The 22705-nt window shown below is 36.6% G+C and overlaps 3 protein-coding genes and 1 long non-coding RNA gene across 6 annotated transcripts; all 4 read right to left on the bottom strand.

Annotated features, from left to right (window-relative positions):
- Positions 1-3367: 3367 nt before the first annotated feature.
- On the bottom strand, positions 3368-6379 carry LOC132803967 (putative disease resistance protein RGA4). Its single transcript, XM_060817835.1, has 2 exons — positions 5248-6379; positions 3368-3543 (listed from the first exon to the last, which is right to left on the bottom strand). Exons 1-2 carry the CDS (start codon positions 6377-6379, stop codon positions 3368-3370), a joined length of 1308 nt encoding a protein of 435 aa, XP_060673818.1.
- Positions 6380-7285: 906 nt separating this feature from the next.
- LOC132803966 (putative disease resistance protein RGA3) lies at positions 7286-8080 on the bottom strand. Its single transcript, XM_060817834.1, has one exon. It carries the CDS (start codon positions 8078-8080, stop codon positions 7286-7288), a length of 795 nt encoding a protein of 264 aa, XP_060673817.1.
- A 112-nt stretch (positions 8081-8192) lies between these two features.
- On the bottom strand, positions 8193-8920 carry LOC107431143 (putative disease resistance protein RGA4). Its single transcript, XM_060817833.1, has 3 exons — positions 8555-8920; positions 8435-8498; positions 8193-8335 (listed from the first exon to the last, which is right to left on the bottom strand). Exons 1-3 carry the CDS (start codon positions 8918-8920, stop codon positions 8193-8195), a joined length of 573 nt encoding a protein of 190 aa, XP_060673816.1.
- An 11202-nt stretch (positions 8921-20122) lies between these two features.
- LOC125419038 (uncharacterized) lies at positions 20123-21441 on the bottom strand. Of its 3 annotated transcripts, XR_007238007.2 has the most exons (3): positions 20683-21441; positions 20458-20586; positions 20123-20333 (listed from the first exon to the last, which is right to left on the bottom strand). It is a non-coding gene; the product is annotated as an uncharacterized LOC125419038 (long non-coding RNA). The 3 variants fall into 3 exon arrangements; XR_009639302.1 differs by having other exon boundaries at positions 20458-21441; XR_009639303.1 differs by having other exon boundaries at positions 20123-20328; positions 20458-21441.
- Positions 21442-22705: the final 1264 nt, after the last annotated feature.

The raw sequence follows: 22705 nt of genomic DNA, 5'->3' as shown, positions 1-22705 counted from the left end.
TAATCCATCCGCTTGAACCGGGAAATTCTCCACAATTTCTTTATAATCAATGCCATAAATTCCATGATTTTCAAATCCACCAACTCCCAAATCCATCAATTCAAATATCCACATTTTCCCAATAGCATAAATAATTTCTCGAAATATCATAATCAAATCTCATAATATTTCATGGGCATATTTTATAAAAATTGAAATCACCAACATAACCAAATATTTTCTTTGAAATATTTGCAAATCAAATCGTGCCCAATTTACCATTAAAACCACACCAATTTCAAAATCCTCAAATCCATAAAATAATTTCACATGGCATAATTTTATAAAATGCACATTTTCTTAAATCCAATAAATTCATAAATAATTCCATAATAAATTGAATAACTATTTGGCACATAGAATTTAAATTCCAAATATTTAAATCACGCACATATTATATTCACAAATTAAATTTCCCAAAATTAATTTGAAGGTGGGTCACTCACCTAGAGCACGCAATTAACCCATGATCCACTACGGGATCAATTCTACGACTCACCGGTGCTCCTAGAACAAAATTCACAGACAGTCAAATAAATTAATATTTTATTCGGGTAAATAATACCCGGTACCCGGGGGGTCAAAACACAAACGATATCTAGAATTTACGAGTTATATACCGAATCGAAGCTCGAGTGATGCAAATCACAGATCCGGTCTTAATTTTCGATGATCGTACCCGACGGGGTTTGAAATTCGTCGGGAAGCTTTTCGGGTTTCGGCTCCGCAATTCTCCCAAACCGTCGCAAATTGGCGGAAACGGATGCCGGATTCAGGTTCAGGAGGTCGAACACAGCAGACTGGAGCTGGCCAGAATTTCGGGTACTCGCCGGAACAGTATTTTCCGGCGGGCCGCCACGGTCACCGGCAACCGTCGCCGGCGGCGGCGCGTGCGGTGGCCGTTGGCTGTGAAATTTTGCAGACTTGTAGATCGTGAGGAGAGCAACCCAACGGGACCGGCGGTGAGCAAAACGGAGGTCGGACGGCGGAGAAATCACCGTTTGAAGATTTCCGACCCCTCGCCGAAAAACGCTCCGATCCCGGTGCGTCGGTGGTCCGATGGCCGTGATTTTTGGTGGGTAGGCCGGACTTGAGGAGAGGATCAAGGCTGTCAGGCGTGTATGGCCGGAAAATGGCCGGAACAGTGCCGATTCGCGGTGGCCGGCGGTGGAGGGGGAAAAATCGCCGCCAAACTTCGGACGTCCGATCCGGGCGCGTCCGGCGGCCGTTCGCCGTGAAATTTGGAGGTTTTGCCGGAAATGAGGTGGGCAATCTGGATGGCCGGTGTGTGTACAGTAACTACGCCGGAAAACGTGAAAATGATCGGCGGCCGGTGACTCTCTCTCTCTCTCCTCTCTCTCTTTCTCTCTCCTCTCTCTCTTTCTCTCTCTTCCCCGAGAGTTTTAACAAATAAAAAACCCTGCGTGACACTGTTCATGCCACGTGGACCAATCAGAAGCTGACACGTGGCGTTTCACTGTTCACCGACCCAAAAACATTAAAATAATACGGTATCCGGTAAACTTCAAACGTCCATAACCTTTTAACCGGATGTCCGTTTTGAGCGTGCCGCTAGTCTGTGAACTCGTATCGACGAGCACTTCACAACCATGCACGAGTCAAAGCTCAATTCCCCATAAACAAAAAGTCAACTCCGGCACCCCTTGGACAGTTTGGACCGCAACTTCTTTCGTCCATAACTTTCAAACCGTAGCTCCGTTTTCGACGTGCTACCAGTCTACGAACTCGTGGCATCGTGCACTTCGCCACGGTACCCTAGTCAACTCAAAATTCTCACCGAGTCAAAAAGTCAACTTTTGACCCCCTTCGGTCAACGGTCAATGGTCAACCTCGGTCAACGTGCACGGATTCCGGTGCGATTTGGGACGGGGTGTTACATAAGTCCTCAAAAAATATTGTTTCAGTATGCCAAATGACCTTGAACCACGCTAACAAAGCAGCCTCCAGATGTTTTTCTTAGTTAATCAGCCTCCAAATTTGTCACTAACCATGAAAGTACCAACACCTTTTTTTTTTTTTTTTTTCCCTCAATGGTAAAAGGAAGCAACTTTGAATGAGGCTGTTGAAGAAAACTGGTGCTTGTTATCAAAGTTGTTTGCCTTGTTGACTGTATCTTTGCCTAAGATAAAGCCCCTAGCAAGCATATTGCTAACCACATCCTATGTCTTGTGAAATGCTAAATCAGCCCCAGTGGGAGCTTTACTATAGGTTTCCTACAGATACTAGTACAAAACAGGTTAGCAACGACGCAATTGTAAATATGAAATGGAAATTTCCATTAGAGAATGTTAGGAAGTGCTGAAGTAGCCGGTGGAAGCTCATACTCTGAAGCCAGAGTTATTCTAACAGACATATCCAATATTTCGTCTCCCCTTTCCTGATGACATTACGTTTAAAATGAAATGAGTCAGTATAAACCAGTAAGTGGGTATACTTCTCCAAGATACATGTTTTATATCATCTCTTTAAGTGCTATTGCCAATCATTACAATCTCAAGAAAAATAGTCATCACAACTAGTGATAATCACCATAGCGAAAATGGTGAAGATGATGATACAGAGGACTCGATATATCTAACTACAATTTCTGCATTGATTCATTATATATATATATATATATATATATATGTATGTATGTATATGAGAAGAATTAAGGCAACAATTTGCAAGATCTTCTTATGTCGGTCAGTTGCTCGGAGATTAAAGGCGTATATGTAGGGTGGGGACAATTTTATGCCAATCTTTTCCTGTTTTCCTTTCACATTTCTCTGCCAACTTGGGAAAGTATGAAATTTGCAAATCTTGTAAATTGGTAATATTTTGGATACTTGTTGGTAGAGAGACACCTTAAGACAATCTCTTATAGATAATGAATAAAGACAGGTCTCCAAGCCAGTCAGGCAACAATGGGAGTTTTGGAAACTGATATATATTCATATGTCAGAGGGAAGGAAGATGCTGTAAGGCCTCAGGCAAAGTTGTGGGAGGAACAGTGAGATTTTGCAAACTATCACCTTCATCTGGATCGTTGTAGCCTGATAGGCTCAGATATTAGAGGGAAGAAAGATTGTTATGACCGTTGGGGAAACATGCAACGAAACTGAATATCCTTTTCTGCAATTTCATCCAATCTACAGCCATACAAAGATTATACAATATTTATTGGATTCAACTTTTGTGTTGAACTAGACTTCTGCCTTTTATACACTACCAATGATGCGTCTATTAAACATTCATCTAAACTATCATGCACCTCAACTGCAACATCTTTAAGCTTTTGAAGCCAATTCTTGATTGCCTTTTCTCTTCATTGCCTCTCCTCTGCCTCTTCAGGCGCAACAAAGATTGCTGAGATGATGCTTGAGAGATTCTTCATCTCCCTGTTGACACACAAAAGCAATCCAAACTCTTTTTGGATCAAGGAGTTGAGATTCTCAAGTACAGCAATAAATACATCTTTAACCGTACTGTCATAATAGCAAACTGAATTCCAACAGATAAAGTTAAAAAATAATGGTGCTCCAACTAATTCACAAAAACATAATGCAAAACTCTAGAAACAAGATTACGTACATATAAACTTTACACATCAGTCTCCACACAAAAAAAAAAAAATTCTATTTGCAGGTTTTTTTAATTTTTAATAAAAAGAGAAGGTGAAACCACAAATAGTAAATATGTCTAATTAATTGTAGACACGTCTTATAGTCTTGATACTTTCAGGCTAGAAGAACTAAGGAAATGATAAGCATATAACTTAATACAAATGCTAAAAAGCACTTACAATACAACTCCATATCATGAAATTTCTGCTGACTTTATTCCTTATGCCTGATCCAGCACTGCTAAATTTATGCTCAGGAACTGGAAAACCAAACCTGAAATTTCTGAACCACTTCGTTAACTTCATCACCGACCATGGAAGCACCACATCCTCAGACTTCTAAAACGAGGATTCAAGACAACCAGTAGGCATGAGGAGCTGTATTATTAGTTTTCCCGCAGATACTCTTGCTATAAACAGGTTTCTAAACATTATCATTCGTGGTAATTAGTATGAAATGGAACATTTCATTAGAGAATCTTACAGGGGCTGCTAAAGTAACAGGTGGCTACTCATAGTTTGGACCAGAGTTACGGCGATTGAGATATCCACTATTTTATTTCCCCGATGACATAAATCAAATGGAAAAAATAACTGTTAAATTCTCCAAAATGCGGTCCTTATAGTTTCTATTTGACAATAGTGCCACTCATTGTTCCCAAAATCCTTTCCATCGCCTACATCTACTCAATGCATGTTGTTTCTTAATGCTAAACCTTTAAAAATAGCACAACTGACATCCATAGCAGAAGTACAATCAGAAAAAAAAAAAATGCCTTCCATTAATCTTTAGATTTTTATTGTTAAAATGTTCTATAGCCATGGTTTGATATATTGTTAAAATGCTTTATAGCTATTGCATATTGGTAAGATTAATGGTGAGCATCGGCTAAAAACATCTAGATATTTCGAGGAAATTATAGGAGACTAAGTTTGTTGAATAATCTGGTGCTAGTTGGTCATTAAGTTAAAACTAGTGGCAAAAAATAGAAAATGGATGATTCTAGAATAGTAAATGTTAGCCACATGATAATGTCGGTTAACTAGATTTTTGGAAATACAAACTTATATATTGTCCCTCTTTAAATCTGTATGAGCCATGTAAGCTATTCAAATATCCAGTACTCAACTACTTCTGCCAAGTGTTGCCTATTCCTTCCACAAATTGTATTACCCATCTCCGCTTTTGTATGGTGTGTACATGTTAATCCAATAACTACTGGGTCTTATTTTATCACTTAACCAAAAAATACATTCATGCCCACTCACTAAAACAATCAAATCTAAATGATATTCCAGTACTTGAGAGAAAAATAAAAAATAAAAAAATCAAATAAATTAATGAGAAAGAAAACCATGTAGGTACTTTTATTTAAATAACTCTTACATTTGAACTAACATTTTGCAGTGTCTTGTTATATGTGGGTTGGTTGCTAGCTAGTAAGCCACGTTTCAACGTACGTCGATACGTGGAACATGGGCTATCTTGTGCCAGTCTTCTCCGATTCCCTTTTTACATCGTTCCACTAATTTAAGGCAATTTGTAATATCAAAGCTTTGTAAGTTGGTTAGGCATTGGATACTTGTGGGTAGATATTCCAAGTTGGGACAAAACATAATATATAACGAAGAAAGAGATGTCGAGTCTCCAAGCCAGTCGGGCAACTTTTCAAGATATGGAAACCCAGAAATTAGCATATGTTTGAGAGCAGGGAGATGCTGTAAGTTCTCAGGCAAAGCTGCCATCCAAGAACCTTTCAGGATCAGATGTTGGAGGGAAGAAAGATTGTTAAGACCATTTGGGAAAGTCTCCAACTCTTCACAAAGTCTCATTTCCATTGATTTAAGGGCAGAAAGGTCTCCAAAACTATCTGACAAACTTTTCAACTTTCTACAGTTCTCAATGCGTATCTCTTTAAGGCTAATTAAGCCTTGAAATATTCCCGTAGAAAAGCACTCAAGCGTATAGCAAGAAGAGATAGATAATTTTTCCAAAGCGGTTCGGCCAACAAGCATGTCAGATTGCAAATATTGAAGCTTTGTGAATCCTGAAATCTTAAGTGATTTGACGGCGGTGAGATTATGTAGGAACCCATCGGGAAAGGAAGCCAAATCATCATTATTCCATATTTCAAGTGATGTTAGAGTATGGAGATTTGAAACTGATTCTATCACTGTCTCACTGCATCCTTTTGTACTTAACTCCCGGATTGACTGAAGACAATGTAAGGAGGTCAATTTAGGGCATCCTTCAATGTTCAAAGAAGACAAGCGTGGAAAAATGTCCCTTCTTTCCATTCTTGATCTCGACAACCTTTCTAAGCTTGGTAAACAAGAAATGCGCAACTTTTGCAATTGCAAGTAACCAGCTCCCTCTAGCTCTCCAGTACCAAAGGATTTAGATTCATTATCTACATACCGTAGACAATCCATTCTATACATTCCATGATATGTCAGAGATGTAAGTTTCCCCATGCCTGTAGGCAGTTCTGAACAGTTTTTGCAATCAAAGAATTCAATGCTGTCCAAATTTTGAAATATTGCATCATTATTACTAAACCAACGAGGGAAAAGCATACCTCTAAAATCATCAATTCTCAAAAGTTCTAAACCTGGGGGAGGTTCAAGGGCTTCCAACACTTGAGCCATCTTCTCCTTATAAGGCTCTGTGGAATCATTTAAGCCCCACTCTAAAGTTAGCCTTTTGAGATTCATTTTTCAAGCTAAATTGGCTTTTTTGCCTTCCGTTGAACTCTTTACTTTCTCAAGCTCTTCGATTCTTAGACTACCTCCAAGTCTAAATAAGCTTCCTAATTCATCTATACCACATCCTCTTCTCCTATTCACAACGAATTTGCATAAACTTCTTAAGCAACTTAGCTTCCCAATGTTAGGAGGCATGTGATTTAACGAACGACAACCATCAATATAAAGATGACAAAGACTCCTTATGCGACTCATATGCTTGGGTAGCTTCGCAAGTCCAAGACAACCGTTTACATCCAAAGTCTGTAAGCTTTGCAAGGGACAATTTGACTCAGGAAGGAATCCGATCTTAGTTTCCAAAAGGTTCAAATACCTTAAATGTTTCGAACTAACGATTAGAGTAGATAAAAATGATAACTCTGTGCTTGTCAACTCAAACCATCCAACTGTGAAGTCTAGCCGCACCACACTACACCGACAGTGTGAAACCAGTAGCTCACCATTTTTGACTATGGTCATTGCCGCATTTAACACCGAACTCCAACTTGCTCAACAATTGTGGGCAATGTCAGAAGGCAGGTGCCGAACGTCAGAAGATGTTGAAAATGGAGGACATGCACCTAATTTGTGAGCCTATATATAGGCTCCATCCTGTTGCATCTCCAAAGCCAAGTCGAGCAAGCTCAATATCATCCCAAGTGAGGAATATTAAGAATAAACTTCAAAAGAGAGAGTGTTTAAGTCTCCAGAGAGAGCTTGAGAGAAGAATTGAAACTCCAAGAGAGAGTTTGATAGTAAATAGAGAGAGATTCCACGTGAGAATCCGAAAGAGAAAAGTTTGTGTTTTCTATTCTATTTCCGAAAGAGTAATAGAATTCTTTTTATTTTTTTTCCCATATTTCTTCTTTAAAGTGGTCAGAGAACTACAACACCAACAGCAACAAAAGCTCTTAAAGAATGAACATCCAAGCCATGAAGAAACTTGTGCGGTTTAATCTTTTTGACAGAACTCAACAACATTAAAGTACGCAAGGATTCCGCTTTGCATAAAGCAAAAACCATGTCAAATGGTGGGTCAGAGTAACTCCACATTAAGTGACAAACGCTTTCTGACAAATTAACTGGGCGATAATTCTCTATAACATGACATTCATCCTCCATGATACTTTGAGCCAAATCATGTACTAGATCATGCATCTTGAAACAACCCAATCCTTCGTCGATAGCATCTTGAAAGAATGATCGCGAATATAATTCCTTGCATATCTTATTCCCAATCTCTTCCACCTCCATATTTCCTTTGGAAGATATAAGGTCATTAGCTATCCACAGATGAATTAATGTTTCCTTAACTATTCGATAATCCTTTGGAAACATGGCACAAAATGCAAAACATCGTCGTAATTTAATTGACAGATGAAGGTAGCTCAATTTCAAAGCTGGCAGGATGGAACTTTCACCTTGTGGAAGGTTCCAAAGTTCACTTTCCTTAACGGAAACCCACTTCTTTTCCTCACTTTTGGACCGCAATAAGCTTCCTAAAGTCTTTGCTGCTAGCGGATTTCCCTTGCACTTCCTGAAAATCTCCTTCCCAATTTTTACAAGACTTGGTCTCTCTTCACTTTTGTTACCAAATGCACGATGCTTAAACACTGACCAATAATCATCTTCTGGTAAACCAAACAACTCATGCATTGGTATTGTTCCCATAATTCTTGCAACGTTTTTGAGACAATTTGTAACCAATATCGAAGAACCATTTAATCCACAAGCAAGTACATTTCTCAAACTTTCCCAGTGGTCTTGATGTTAATTCCACACATCATCCAAAGCAAGGAAAAACTTCTTCCTTTCCAAAATGTTTTGGAGGCGTCTCTTTAGAGGATCCATGTCCAAAGCTTCGCAAACTTTTTTCAGTGGTAGATTCTATTATAGCTTTTATCAATCTCTTCACATCAAAGTCCTCTGAAACACATATCCATAGTTTAGTCTCAAAATGCTCATTAACCCTTACATTGTTGAAAACTAGTTTAGCAAGGGTAGTTTATCCCATGCCCACAATACCCACAGTAGGATAGATTAAGAGATCATTGGAATTTCTTGAATTATCTACCGAGAACTCCACTATCTTCCACACACATGTTTCTTATTAACAAAGGAGTCAGTTTCTGGTTTATTACTTACTTGGACATGTCTTCGATCTTCAACAACCTCACGCAAGTGAAAATTTGTACGCTCTTTTGAAATTTTATCCAGTTTATCTGAAACATCTTTCATCTTTTTCACAATTCTATAGCGTGACAGCAAGTTTTTGGGGTTCAAGCAGGATAAAAATGAAGCTGTTACCTTTTGGGTTGATCCAAACCTCTGCCCTTTGTACTCCAGTTGGGATGCCTCCATTGAACACTCATACATAATGTCATCTAACTCATCTGCAACATCTTTAATTTTTTGCAGCCAATTCTTGATTGCCCTGTCCCGTGTCTGCCTCTCCTCAGCATGTTGAAGCACAGCGCAAATGGTTGAGAGGATGCTAGATAGGTTCTCCATCTCTTCGTTGATGGCCCAAAGCAATCCAAACTCTTTCTAGATCAACGAGTTCAGATTCTCAAGCAGGACACTAAATAAAGCTTCCTCCATTGTCACAATAGCAAATGAATTCGAAGGAAAAAAATTAAGTTGAGAAATAATGTATTAAGCTTGCTAGTTCATATCAATCAAATGGCTTAAGATATGAGCGTCTTTGACGAGGATTGTTAGGCACAGAAAATGTCAATGCCAAGAAAGCTCCAGGAACTTTCAATCTGAAGCAGCACATAGACATAACTTGCATGTTAACAATATTAAATTACCGCATAGGATATTCTCTTACTGTTCGAATATTTTAAAGTGGCACCGACAAAAGACAATGACTCTTTCATTTTGGTTTTATTGCTTTACAGTATCGTTAGGAGTTCAAAATAATTGTGTAAAAAATTGGCAATGAAGGAAATTAAAATCCTTTTCTTTTCTAGTATGTTGCTAATTGTTTATTGGTTCTAACAGAATACAATTTTTTTATCAAACCTTTTTCAGCTTAATCTCCCTTTTTTGCCATACTTTTGAAAGTCCCAGTACACGTCAACACTTAATTACCACAAAATTAGGGAAGTTCCTACCTAAATATATAGTGAATTTACTCACACACCAATTCCACATCCTTTGCGAGAATTTAATCATGTCATATCAATGAAAAATCTATAAAATCTTTTACGAATATCATAAGGGATTCCTATAAGTTTAAGTTGATAACACGAGACTTCCTACTATGTTTTACCCCCTTTTTTTTCCCGCTCTTTTTTGGAATAAAAAAGATGAGGTTTTATTGAAAATCAAAGGAGCAGTCAACATATAACAAAGAAGATAGGGAGGAACATACCAAGACCAAATAGCACAAAAAGAAGATGATGCAAATTTTTGGTCATTACTTTACCAATGCCAATGCTGCTAGATTTAACTTGTAGCATATTTCTTTATTGTAGGATTTTATTGATTCCAAGTAGTATTAATAAAGGAAAAATTAATTTTTATTTTTCTTAAAACTTTATTATTGTGGAATGTATCTACAAGTTGTTCAAAATTATTGTGTAGAAGATTTGAAAGTTTATCAAATTTGAATGTAGGTTGTTTTTGCATTTTGCTTTTGGTTTTCAACACTATGCAAAAAGCCAATTCTACTTCAATATATAGCTTGAATACTATTTTTACATATTTTAAGTTTGAATACTATTTTAACTAATTGCTCAGTTTTCAATATATAGGATTGGAAGTCAAATTTGCTCTTGTAAAAAAAACCACTCACAAATAATTAAACAAAATGGTAACTTTCTAGTAAGTTAATTCTCTTTGTAATTTCTTACGCTGAACTACTAGAATTTTATCATATACTATATTATATTTCACAAAGAGATATCTTTTTTCCATTTTTTGTTTTTGTTTGGAGAAAAATTGTATTTGTAAGTAGTGAAAGGTTTAAGATATAGATTGAGGGTGAGTAGAAAAACTACTCACCAATAATTAAACAAAAGGGTAACTTTTTGGTAAGTTATTACTCTCCTACTTAAAAATAATTTGTAACTTCTTAGCATGAACTACTAGAATTTTACACATTACATTTTATAAAGAGCTAACTTTTTTTCATTTTTTGTTTTGGTTTGAAAAAAGATTGTACTTATAGATAGTGAAGAGTTTAAGATATAAACTAAAAATGAAAATCAAATAACTTGGTACTGAAATAAAATTTATCATCAAAGATATATAAAAAATATTACATTATCTCTTCATCCCACAAAAAAAGAAAAAAAAAAATCCTTCTCTAGCTTCTCTACTCTATCTCCCTATCCCCATTTTTCCTCTCTATTTTTCCTGCTCCTCCCAGTCTCCAACATTCACTCCTCTACTTTCTCATCACTACCAACCTCCCTCCTCCCTAATCCTATTTACTTTCTTCCACTTCAATCTCCCCGCCTACATTTACTCCCTGCCACTTTCTCTCCTTAATTTCTCTTTCTCACTTTCTTCTATTTGTCTTTCTCTACTTCGCTTAATTTTCCTCCCTTTACTTTCTTTCTACTCTCATATCTCTCCACACTTTCTCTGTTACACTATTTCTAATTTGTCTCATTATTTTTTCTAGTTGCAAAATTCTAATTGCCCTCCTTTGACTTTATTGTCATAGAGTAAAATAATTAGCTCCACTAACTACTAATATTAAATTTTATAAAATTCCAATTCATGCCCTTGTGTTTTTATTTCAGTAGTAATTTTTTTTTTCCCCCAGTAGCAGTAGTTCAGTTTGCATGAAAAAAAAAAACTTTGAAAATTTAAAAGTTCAAAATTAAAGTTATAGTTTGCTTAATTTGTTTTCAATTTCTTATTCAATAAATTAAATTCTAAAAAGTTAATTATTTCAAGGTAAATTTAATTTTAAAATTTATGATATACTTTTGGAAAATGTAAAAACTTTTCTTTAAAAAAAAATTGTATCGTCTTTAAAAAAATAAAAATAAATCGTAAGAAACATTCGCTTTTTGATAAAAATAAATAAATAAATAACCATTTTGATATCTATCAACATTCTTGTAATTATTGTTCTAGCAATAAGATTCTTGTTTTTAAAATTTAGCAATAGTTTTTAATATATTTTAGTTCTGTTTTTCTATATATAATAATTAATTTGTTTTTTTTTTCTATATCTATATTTTCTTTTCCATATTACAAAAAGAAGACAGCTGCCTTTATTTTCGTTAAAGTATTTATCCAAATAAAAAGTAATTTTTTTGAAAAAAAAAAAAGAATAATAAAATGTACATTTAAAAAAATAATAAAATGTATAAAATTATGAACATCATTTTCTTTTCTTTTTTTGTTTTGGAAAAAAAAAAAATCGTTTGCTCTTTTTTCGTTTACCAAGAAAAATTGTTTACCAAGGAAAAGTTGTAGTTCAAAATAGTATAGCCTTTTTGTTTCTTTTTTCTTTTTTTCATTTCTTTAGTGTTTTAATTTCAAGGGCATAAAATGGAATTCCACAAAATATAAAATTTATAGTCCATGGAACAAACCATTTTAACACATAACAAGAAGGTCAATAAGACCAACAACTAGAAAGTGCATAGAAAAATTAATTTGAGAAAGTAGAAAAGAAATGTAAAAAGAAGAAAATGGAAAAATAAACAGTATAAAAAAGTGGAGACGAAAACTAAATAGAGACAGCAGGAGTGAAAAAAGACAAAGAAAATTTGAAAAAAGAATTAGAGAGAGGAAGCAAGAGAGGTAAAAAGACAACCAGAGAGACCAAAGAAAGAAAAACAAAAGAGAACAAGTCAAGAAGGAAAAGTAACAGGGAAAGAGAAAAGAGAAATGGAGAGGGAAAGAAAGAAAGAGAGAGAGAGAGAGAGAGGGGAACACACACAGCAGAGAGAGGTAGCGACCTGGCAATCCCAGCAGCCTTCTTCCTCTTAAACCCAACAAATCTTTATCTCTTATCCTTAACAATCATTCTGTGATAATACAACACCACCACATTAAGATTCACATAAATGAATCAATAATAGCGAGCATATACAGATCTATCATGCTGTCAAATGCTCTCTTGTGGTGTCTATGCTTCTCCATCATAACTAATGGCTGCTTCTTTCTTTGAATATTGTCAAGAAACTATAACAGCAAAGCAGGCAAGCTTGAAAAGGCTAATTTTATTTAGTCTCAACGTCATTGATGAAATTATGATACAACTATATGAACAAAAGCATCTCCAGCTTGCAATTGAAAAGGGAAAAAGGATAAAATGTCAAATGCTAAAAAAGCAAGAAGACATTAGAAAGACAAGCCCTACTTGCCACTTTCTATGTCAAAAACAAGGTGAGATATGCATAGTATAGCAACAGAAGAAAAATGCAAATGATAGAGACTAATTCTTAGCAAAATAACTTGTTACTTGTACTCCATTGTTAATACAACTGGCAAATGTAATGAACCCAATAAAGTAATCACATGCTATGTGTGAAAGTCACATGCATCTTTGTATTTTGGCTGTAACCACCAAGCTAAGTTTACCCAGGATCATTAGTAAAGCCTATAATCACTTGCTTGAATTTTATACTTTGCATTATAAGGAACAGTGTCATTATGACTCCTTGCATATTTTGATGTATAGTCCTGCCAAGATGAAAATGGCTAAATAAGCTTTTTAGAAAGGGTGGCTAGTTGACGAGTTATTAGGTTAGACCATTAGCATAGCTGAGAACTTTTAATAGTATGCTTGTAAACCTCTTTGCTGTTCTCTCCATCGACACCCAATAAAATGAATGCATTTTCTTCAATTGTGTTGTTGCCTTGTTTGCTTGCCCCGCTTACTAACGATTTTTATTTTTTGTTTTATTGCTTGGTTGATGCTTGCACAATACTAATATCGTGTATGTTATTTGCTTGCATGGAACAAAAATGGTTAGCTTACTACCCACGAGGGGCTAGTAAGCACCGCATGACCCACGTTACGCACCCAAAAAAATGGGACTGTGACACTATGCCTGGACTATTAGGATTAAACAACACACACTATTATATTTTTTTCTTGGTCAAAAATAAGAAAGCGACATCGCTATTGTATAAACAAAAATAGTAAAATGTTATCTGCAAACATCATTACATACACACAGACACACTATCACACACACACACACACACACACACACACACACACACACACACAGAGACTATTACATTTTTTTCACACACACACACACAAACACACTATCACACACACACACACACACTATCACACACACACACACACAGAGACTATTACATTTTTTTCTTGGTCAAAAATAAGAAAGCAATATTGATATCGTATAAACAAAAATAGTAAAATGCTATCTGCAAACATTATTACAACTAACAAAGCATTAGATTGCAAATACAAGGAAAAAGAAACTAAATTAACCATGTAATGAGAAGCAACATAACCCAAAATCTTTATCCCAAATATTAAAGATTTTAAAAACCACAATTATGTACAACAGAAACACACCATTCGGCTGCAAATAGAAGGGGGAAAAAACTAAACAAACCATTTCATAAGAAGCAACATAACCAAATATCTATAACCCAAAAGAATGTAATAAAACCATTTAACTTTAAAAGATATCAAAGATCTTAAATTGTACAACAGAAGTACACAATTGATAAACAAACTGAGAAATGCAAAGCATCTAGAAGGTGGAAAGGCATAGCATTTATAACACATTCAAAGAATTAACGATCATCCTAATTTTATATAGGTAAATATTGTTTATACCAATATTTTCGATCTAAGATAATAAAGAAGCATAATAAATAATATCCCACATGGATTAGGAGAAGAAAAACCAATTGGGTTTTGAAAATAAAATGTTTTAAATTATCCCACATCGAAAAAGAAAGAGATTTGTGGGTGGCTTCTCTTACTATATATTGAAGCCTCATTTGCTCATTGAAGGGACCTCAACCTCTACTACATCTCTTTACACTAGAATACTTCTTTTTAATTCTAATTTTAACATAGAACAGGCCTTCTGACCACTTATTATTTAGTTTTATTTAGTGTTGGCCCTTAGACCATCTAGCATTTATATTTAGCAATTTAATTTTGTGTTGGTCCTTGGATCGGCTATTTTATTAGCTTCAACTCTTAGACCATTTAGTATTTATTTTTAGCAATTTAATTTTGTGCTAGTCCTTGGACAGTCTATTTTATTAGCTTCAATTACTATTAACATTATTCTTGTTATTTTTGGCATTGTTTTTATTTATTTTTTCTGAGTTGATTAAAGTCCTTTAATCATTAAGGTATTAGAATCTTGTGAATTGTTTGTTCTCTGCAATTAAATACAATTGTCTGATTCATTCTTTTTTTTGGCAATTGTCCTAATTATTTTCTCTATTTCCTTCAACCTAGAAGGTGGCAAGCTCGCACAATCAAAGATGCTTTGTGTTGGATTTCTTCAACATTATTTTTTGGCAACACTCAATGGGATTCAGCAACTAAGAAGCTAAGATGACTTCAAATGATGATAAAATTATTCGAGATATTTCATGTCTAATGAGTAGCGATGTAGAAGAGCACAACAAAAAGATGGAAGCATCATTCAAATTCATGCACCAACAGTTGCAAGCCCGCCAAGCCACACTAAAAGGCATGTGGTCAATTTATGGTCAGAATGAGTATCAAATGCAGGCCTCCAAGGCCGCCTCTACCCTGATAATGGCATCTCATGCCACATCTATCCAGTTGCAGGCCTCCCAGACCGCACTGACACCTATAGGAGTGTTGGCCTCCAAGGCCGCCTATGCTCCGATGATGACTCCACAGATCATATCAATCTCGATATTGGTCCCTCATGTCACATCTATCTAGTTGTAGCCCCCCAGGCTGCATTGACACCAATAGGAGTGCTGGCCTTCAAGATCATCTCTGCCTTGATGATGACTCCACAGGCCGTATCAACCCCGATATTAGCCTCCCATGCCCCCCAGGCCGCATCGCCACCTATAAAAGTGCTGGCCTCTAAAGCCGCCTCTCCCTCGATGCTGGCCAATCAGGTTGCATCTATCCAGTTGTAAGAACCCCAGGCCTCTAAGGTCACCTCTGCCTCGATGTTGGCCTTCCAGGCTACATTCATTCAGTTGCAGGAACCCCAAGCCTCATCGACACCTATAAGAGTGCTGGCCTCCAATGTCAGGACCCGTCCAGAATTCCTTCCCCGGAACCCTACACAAGCCCTGATCCCAGGGAAATACCACCGAACCTTCCAACGGAAAATCCGGCAGCACCTCCCCTAAGGGTAGGACTAACCAAAAATTACCTGCACTGAAAACACACTTCTAAAATTCATCCCCTTATTCCTCCCACATTACTACAAATTGGTTCCACAAATTGCAGCACTTCAAAATAACAACAGCAGCAACCCAGTGCATAAATGAAACAACTACACGTCCAATACAGTATACAGAGCATTAAACAGATAAATGTGGAATTTATAAAATGATAGATAAAGAAGCAATACAAGGTAGAGAGGAAAAAAGGGAAGAAAAACTTCTGGAACCTTCGGCAACGAACTGAAACGTTGGGCTCGCCCCGGACAATCAACGTCTCCAACCTGGACCTAGGGGAACGAAATTTAAGAGTGTGAGATGCTAATCATCTCAGTGAGTGACCATATCTATTGTACACCTTTAATATAAATAATATACCAAATAAAGGGATTTAATAAATCAATACCGAACAATTAAATAAATAAATAAATAAACAATTGAAGTAATACTTTCTCTCAAAACCCTCACTATTCACTTCATTGGAAATGTTCCCCTTTTAAAACATTTTCACAAAACCCGATATTCGTACTTCCCGAAAACCAAGGGACCAAATAATTTAACAAACAACAAATACATAAATAAATACCCCAAATATAAATAAACTATAATAAATTATATAAATAAATTTTTGAACACCTTTGAGGTTTGAAATTTTATTTGAAAATTACACCTGACGCACCACACCATATACCGGTGATGCCCTCCAATACCCAGCGTCCCGAGCACCGACTGGCGAGGGGGTTAAAGAGAGAAACCTGCAACGGCACTTCAGCGTCCCGACAGTACCGCTGCTGAAACCATCAACCCGGCCAAGGAGGGGGGCGGCTGTGCGCAATAACAAACTTGCCTGCCCACGGTCCAATGGCAACTCATGGGTGAAGTAATAACTGCGCGCTAAACCACATAATACCTGCGCGCTACCACGTGTCCATACACCATACACCAGAATACCAATACTGTATGAATGCATCTAAAAATAAACATTATTAAACAACCGTACCATTTTCCAAAATTACCATGGGAAATACATTAAATTCTCACACTTACCATCCCACTAATTTTTATTTAACCAAACCGGTACGAAACAGCGATAGCAACAAACCACAATTTTCTCGAAATACGAGATGCAACCATAAAAATACAGCGGGCACAATTTATAAATTTAAACAAATATTTTCTTAAAATATTTAACCCAATTATGCCCTAAAAATCATATTTGAAACCACGTACAATTAATACCGAAACATACTTTGCTCATGCATAATAAATAAATTAAACCACAATAAACCATAATTAAATCACACCACATGAGCATAATTTAAATATCAATTTAAATACCAATTAAACATAATAAATTGCCCAAAATAATTTTTGAAGGTGGGTCACTCACCTGGAGCACGCAATTAAACCATGATCCACCATGGGATCAATTTCATGACTCACCGGTGCTCCTAGAACAAAATTCACAGACAGTCAAATAAATTAATATTTTAATCGGGTAATTAATACCCGGTATCCGGGGGGTCAAATACAAACGTTATCCAAAATTGACAAATTATTTGTCTATGGAAAACTTGTGAGATGAGGATCACATTACCGACCTCCATTGAGTTCAATTTGACCGGCGGTGGCCGGTATTTGGTCGAAAAAATTTGGCCGGTTTTAATCCCTTCGTATCTTGCAAATCGAAGGGAGTTGAGTTAATTGGAGCTCAGAATCGGACTCAGAGGGTCCAAATTAGTGGGAAAAGACCGGTTGCACGACCGGTGGCTGCCGGAAAATGGCCAAACCAGCGGCACACCGGCCGCCGGCTATGGAGGCCGATCCCGGCACGTCGGCTGGCCATTCGGCCGGATATTTGGCCGCCGGTGTCGCCCAGCTGTGGGCTTTCACGTCGGCCGGCGCGTGCGTGGTTCCGGTGGCCGGAAAAAGTGCAGCAAGGAGAGAGAGAGAGACGGTCGGGAGAGAAAGAAAGAAAGAAGAACAGGAGTCGGGCCCCTGGCCCTTTTTTCCCACGTGGGGAAAGAAAAAAAAAGAAAAAAGAAAAGAAAAAGAAAAAGAAAAGAAAAAATAAAAAGAGATAAAATAAAATTAATTAAATAATATTAATAATAATATTATTATTTTAAAATAAAAATAATAATAAAATAATTTGATTTTTACACATGGTTGACATGTGGCTTCTCCACATGGTGACACATGGTCAACTTCATTAAGTCACACGTGGCACATCGTTACGCGTTTAAAAATAATATTAAAATAATACAGTATTTGAAAAACTTTACAGGTCCATAACTTTCAAACCACATGTCCAAATCGAACGTGTCACTAGTCTACGGACTCGTATCGACGAGCACTTCACAGCCATGCATGAGTCAAAGCTCAACCTTGCATGAATAAAAAGTCAACTTCGGCACCCCTTGGACAGTTTGGACCTCAACTTGTTTTGCTCATAACTTTCAAACCGTAGCTCCGTTTTCAACGTGCTACCAGTCTACAAACTCGTGCCAACGTGTACTTCGTAACGGTACCTCAGTCAACCTAGAATTCCAACCGGATCAAAAAGTCAACTTTTGACCCCTTTGGTCAACGGTCAACAGTCAACCTCGGTCAACGTGCAAAAATTTCCGACATGGTTTGGGACGGGGTGTTACATCCAAGGCTGCCTCTGCCCCGTTGCTGGGCAATTAGGCCGCATCTATCCAGTTTGCAAGAACTCCATACTGCACCGACACCTACAAAAATGCTGACTTCCAAGGCCGTCTTCGCCCCTAGGTTGGCTCACTAGGCTAGATCCATTCCAGTGTAGGCCGCTCAAGTCATATCAATACCTATTGGAATGCGGGCCTTTAGGGCCACATCCATCCTGGTAGCACCTTCAATCACATCTACCATGGTGCTAGCCCTTCAAGCTTTCAGGCCGTATCCAGAACGATAGTGACTCCACGGACTACATCTACTAGAGTGCATGCCTTTATGATTGCACCAACAATGATGAAACATGTTGAAGCCATGGGACAAAAGAGTCAATTGTATGTTTTTTCACCGGCCAAAAATCGAATTAAGGCTGGGGGACAATCGCTTATGCACCAGGACCGTAACCAAAAGTATTGTTGATAAGGCGTCCCTCAACCATTCAAGCCAGTCCAAACAATCTTAGGTGGAAGAATGACTATTATAACCTTCAGACTAATCGAGACTTTAAAATGGTCAAAGATCAAGAACAGTATGAATAAAGGTTTGAGCATGCATTTCGGAGTTACTGAAAATGTCATTTTAAAGATGACTGGTTATGCAACTATCATGATCCAAAGGGATTCTAGTCCAGACAGAAGACCAAATGCCGTAGACGAAGACAATCGAAGACCTACATGATCATGCCAATGGCTATCGTAGGGTACTAGTACGAAGAGCTGAAACCGAAAAATTGAAATATTACATGTTTCATCAAATTAGTCTAATTTAATGAAACATAGGGGGGGGGCAATGTTTGTACCAATATTTTCTGTCTGAGATAATAAAGAAGCATAATAAAAAAAATCCAACATGGATTAGAAGAAGAAAAATCAATTGGGTTTTGAAAATAAAAGGTTTTTCAATTATCCCACATCGAACAAGAAATAGATTTGTGAATGGCTTCTCTTACTATATATTGAAGCCTCATTTGCTCATTGAAAGGACGTCAACCTCTACTATATCTCTTTACACTAAAATACTTCTTTTTAATTCTAGTTTTTAATATAGAGTATGCCTTCTGCCCGCCTATTATTTAGTTTTATTTAGTATTAGCCCTTAAACCATCTAGTATTTATTTTTAGGAATTTAATTTTGTGCTAATCCTTGGACCGCCTATTTTATTAGCTTCAAGTACTATTATTATTATTATTGTTATTTTTGGCATTATTCTTATTTATTTTTTCTTAGTCAATTAAGGCATTAAAACTTTCTGAATTGTTTGCTCTCTACAATTAAATTATTTATTTTATTTTTTGCCATTGTTATTATTATTTTCTCTATTTCCTTCAATCTAGAAGGTGGCATGCTCGAACAACCAGAGATGCTTAGTGTTGGATTTTTTTCCAACACATATACACAAAAGAAACACTTAAAATTAATGGAAACTGAAATTAATCAATGGGGAAAAGGCATAGCATTTATAGCACATTCAAAGAATTAACGATCATCCTAATTGTATATAAGTACATGTACACAAAAGAAACACTTAAAATTAATGGAAACTGAAATTAATCAACGCCACCACCATGTAACCCTACAAGGCATCGCATTTATTGGCTATCACATTGCAACATAAAAAAATTCAGCGACTATTAATTAAAAACTATAAGCAATTTGGGCAAACAGTAAATGGAATTTCTTAATCCTTTTAAATTAACAGGTTATTAGCTAGGGAACTCGTTTTTTAGGGATAACATGAAAGAGTGAAAAAGGAAGAGGGAATGCTGCTAAGGTGCGCACCTTCATCTGGCTTCGCCTGTTTTGTAACCAGAACTTGACTGGCCACGGTTTGAGACCCAGTTCTTGGCTCAGTTTCAGCCTTTCCTTGTCATCTGCTCTGGGTATGAAAAATACAAAAGAGAAAAACCACGTTAAATTTTAATGGGTATATCAGAAGCCAACCAGTTTTTGTATGTATTGAAAGCAGAGAAAAAAAAAGACAAAGAGAGAAAGAGAACTACGATTCCATAGCATTTCTTCTTAGGAAACTTTTTTCTCACAGACATTTCTTCGAATGGTTCACCTTCGGACCCACTCTCCATCTCCACCTTTCCTCTCAGAAAGCCCGATTTCTTCCGTTTGTGTTTTTTCTGTTACTTTTACCATTTTCAGTCAAATAACGGAAACCCAGAATGTTAAAGTCGACGGAAAGGAAGTAAAATTAACAAAACAAGAGAGAAAATTACTTAAAGAAATGGCGGAAAATTAACTGGATGGAAATCTCCACCGCAAAAGAAACCACTCCGACCCATCTATTTGTTCGGAAAAGGAGCTAAAGTTGTCTATGCATTAGAGTAAAAATTTGACCGTTGTCATCAAACTAGCCGTTGGGAAGAGCTGTACTATACATTTCAAATTTAAAATTTGACCGTTGCTCATCAAACTAGCCGTTGAGAGGATTAAAGGGGTTGACAAGACCTCTAACTCCTGGGTTTAACACAAAATTAATTACTCTCATTTCCAATTCCAAAGGTCAAATAATAATTTTTTTTACTCGACGATTGGGGAAAAAATAATAATAATAATAATAATAATAATAATAATAATAATAATAATAATATATCATATATCCAAAAGTAATTAATAATTCTTTTTATCCTTTAAAAAAATTAAAAAAAAAGGACAAATTGAATAATCTGATCGAAGCTGAGAAATCAGAAACTGAGCCGTTCTTCGATCTTTTTGGTTTAAGGCAGGCAAAGTCTCCATTGAAACTGAAACTGAATGAAAAAGAAAAAGAAGAAGAATATTCAGAAGCCAAGCCAAGCCAATCAGAGACCACGAGAGGAAAAGTAACTGTTGCTATTACAAAGGGGAAAAACACGTATTGCACTCAGAATTCTAGAGAGAAAGAGAGAGAGAACGAGATTATGGAGGGTAGGGAGTTTGGTTTGTAGGAGGCAATGAGAAAGCAACGAGAGAGAGAGAGGGAAGAATGTAGCCGTAGGAAGAATTAGGAAGTGTAAATTAATAACTTGTAAGAAACATATATATATATATATATATAAACAATATTCCACTGCATACAATATAAACAATATTCCACTTGAGAAAAAAGCATAAAATGTAAAAGAAAACCACACAAACTTCTATTTAAACACCTAAACTTATTCTTTTATAGGCTGTTAACCATGGAGGGACTTATATTCAAATACCTGTACTTAGAACAAGCAATTTGCAGCATATTCTTATTTGGGTTGGTCGCTAGCTAGCAGGCCACACACTGAGGCATGGAACGTGGGCTATCTTGAGCCAGTCTTCTCCCATTTCCATTTTACATCGTTCAACTAATTCAGGGCAATCTCCAATATGCAAGCTTTGTAAGTTGGTGAGGAGTTGGATACTTGTGGGTAGATATTCCAAAGTCAGGCAAAGCTGCCAACTTTGATAGAGTCAGACGTTGGAGGGAAGAGAGATTGTTAAGACCATTTGGGAAAGTCTCCAGCCCCGAAGAGCCACTGACATCCAATGTTTCAAGGGCAGTAAGGTCTCCAAAACTATCTGACAAACTTTTCAATTTGTTACAATTTTCAATGCGCATCCTTCTAAGGCTATTTAAACCTTGAAATATTCCCATAGGAAAGCACTCAAGCATATCGCAATAACGGATAGATAATTCTTTCAAAGCGGTTAGGCCAATAAGCATGTCAGATTGCAAATGTTGAAGCTTCCTGAATCTTACAATCTTAAGTGCTTTGAGACCGGTGAGATGATGCAGGACCCCACTAGGAAAGGAAGCCAAATCATCATTATCAGATATGTAAAGTGATGAGTATGGAGATTTGCAACTGATTCTAACACTGTCTCATTGCATTCCAATATATTTAACTCCTGGATTGACTATCGACAATGTAAGGAGGTCAGTTTGGGGCATCCATCAATGCGCAAATAAGACAGGCATGGGAATACGTCGCTTCTTTCAGCCCTGGACAACCTTTCTAAGTTCGGCAAATTATGAATCTGAAGATTTTCTAAGCGGAAGAGACCGCCAGATAGCTGTCCGTTATAGGATTCATTATCCACGTACAACAAACAATCCATACCACGTAAATAAAGAGATGTAAGAGATGGTAGTTTCCCCATGGCTGCAGGAAGTTCCAAACTGTTTTTGCAGCCATTGAAACATATGCTGACTAAATTTTCAAAGTTTGCATTGAACCAATTAGGCAAACGTCCATGTCTAAAATTTGAAATTTGCAAAAGTTTTAA

Source organism: Ziziphus jujuba, chromosome 6, assembly GCF_031755915.1.
Source record: "Ziziphus jujuba cultivar Dongzao chromosome 6, ASM3175591v1".
Lineage (NCBI taxonomy): Eukaryota > Viridiplantae > Streptophyta > Magnoliopsida > Rosales > Rhamnaceae > Ziziphus > Ziziphus jujuba.
The sequence above is the reverse complement of the archived record's forward strand: the minus strand, read 5'-3'. Positions and strand labels throughout refer to the sequence as shown.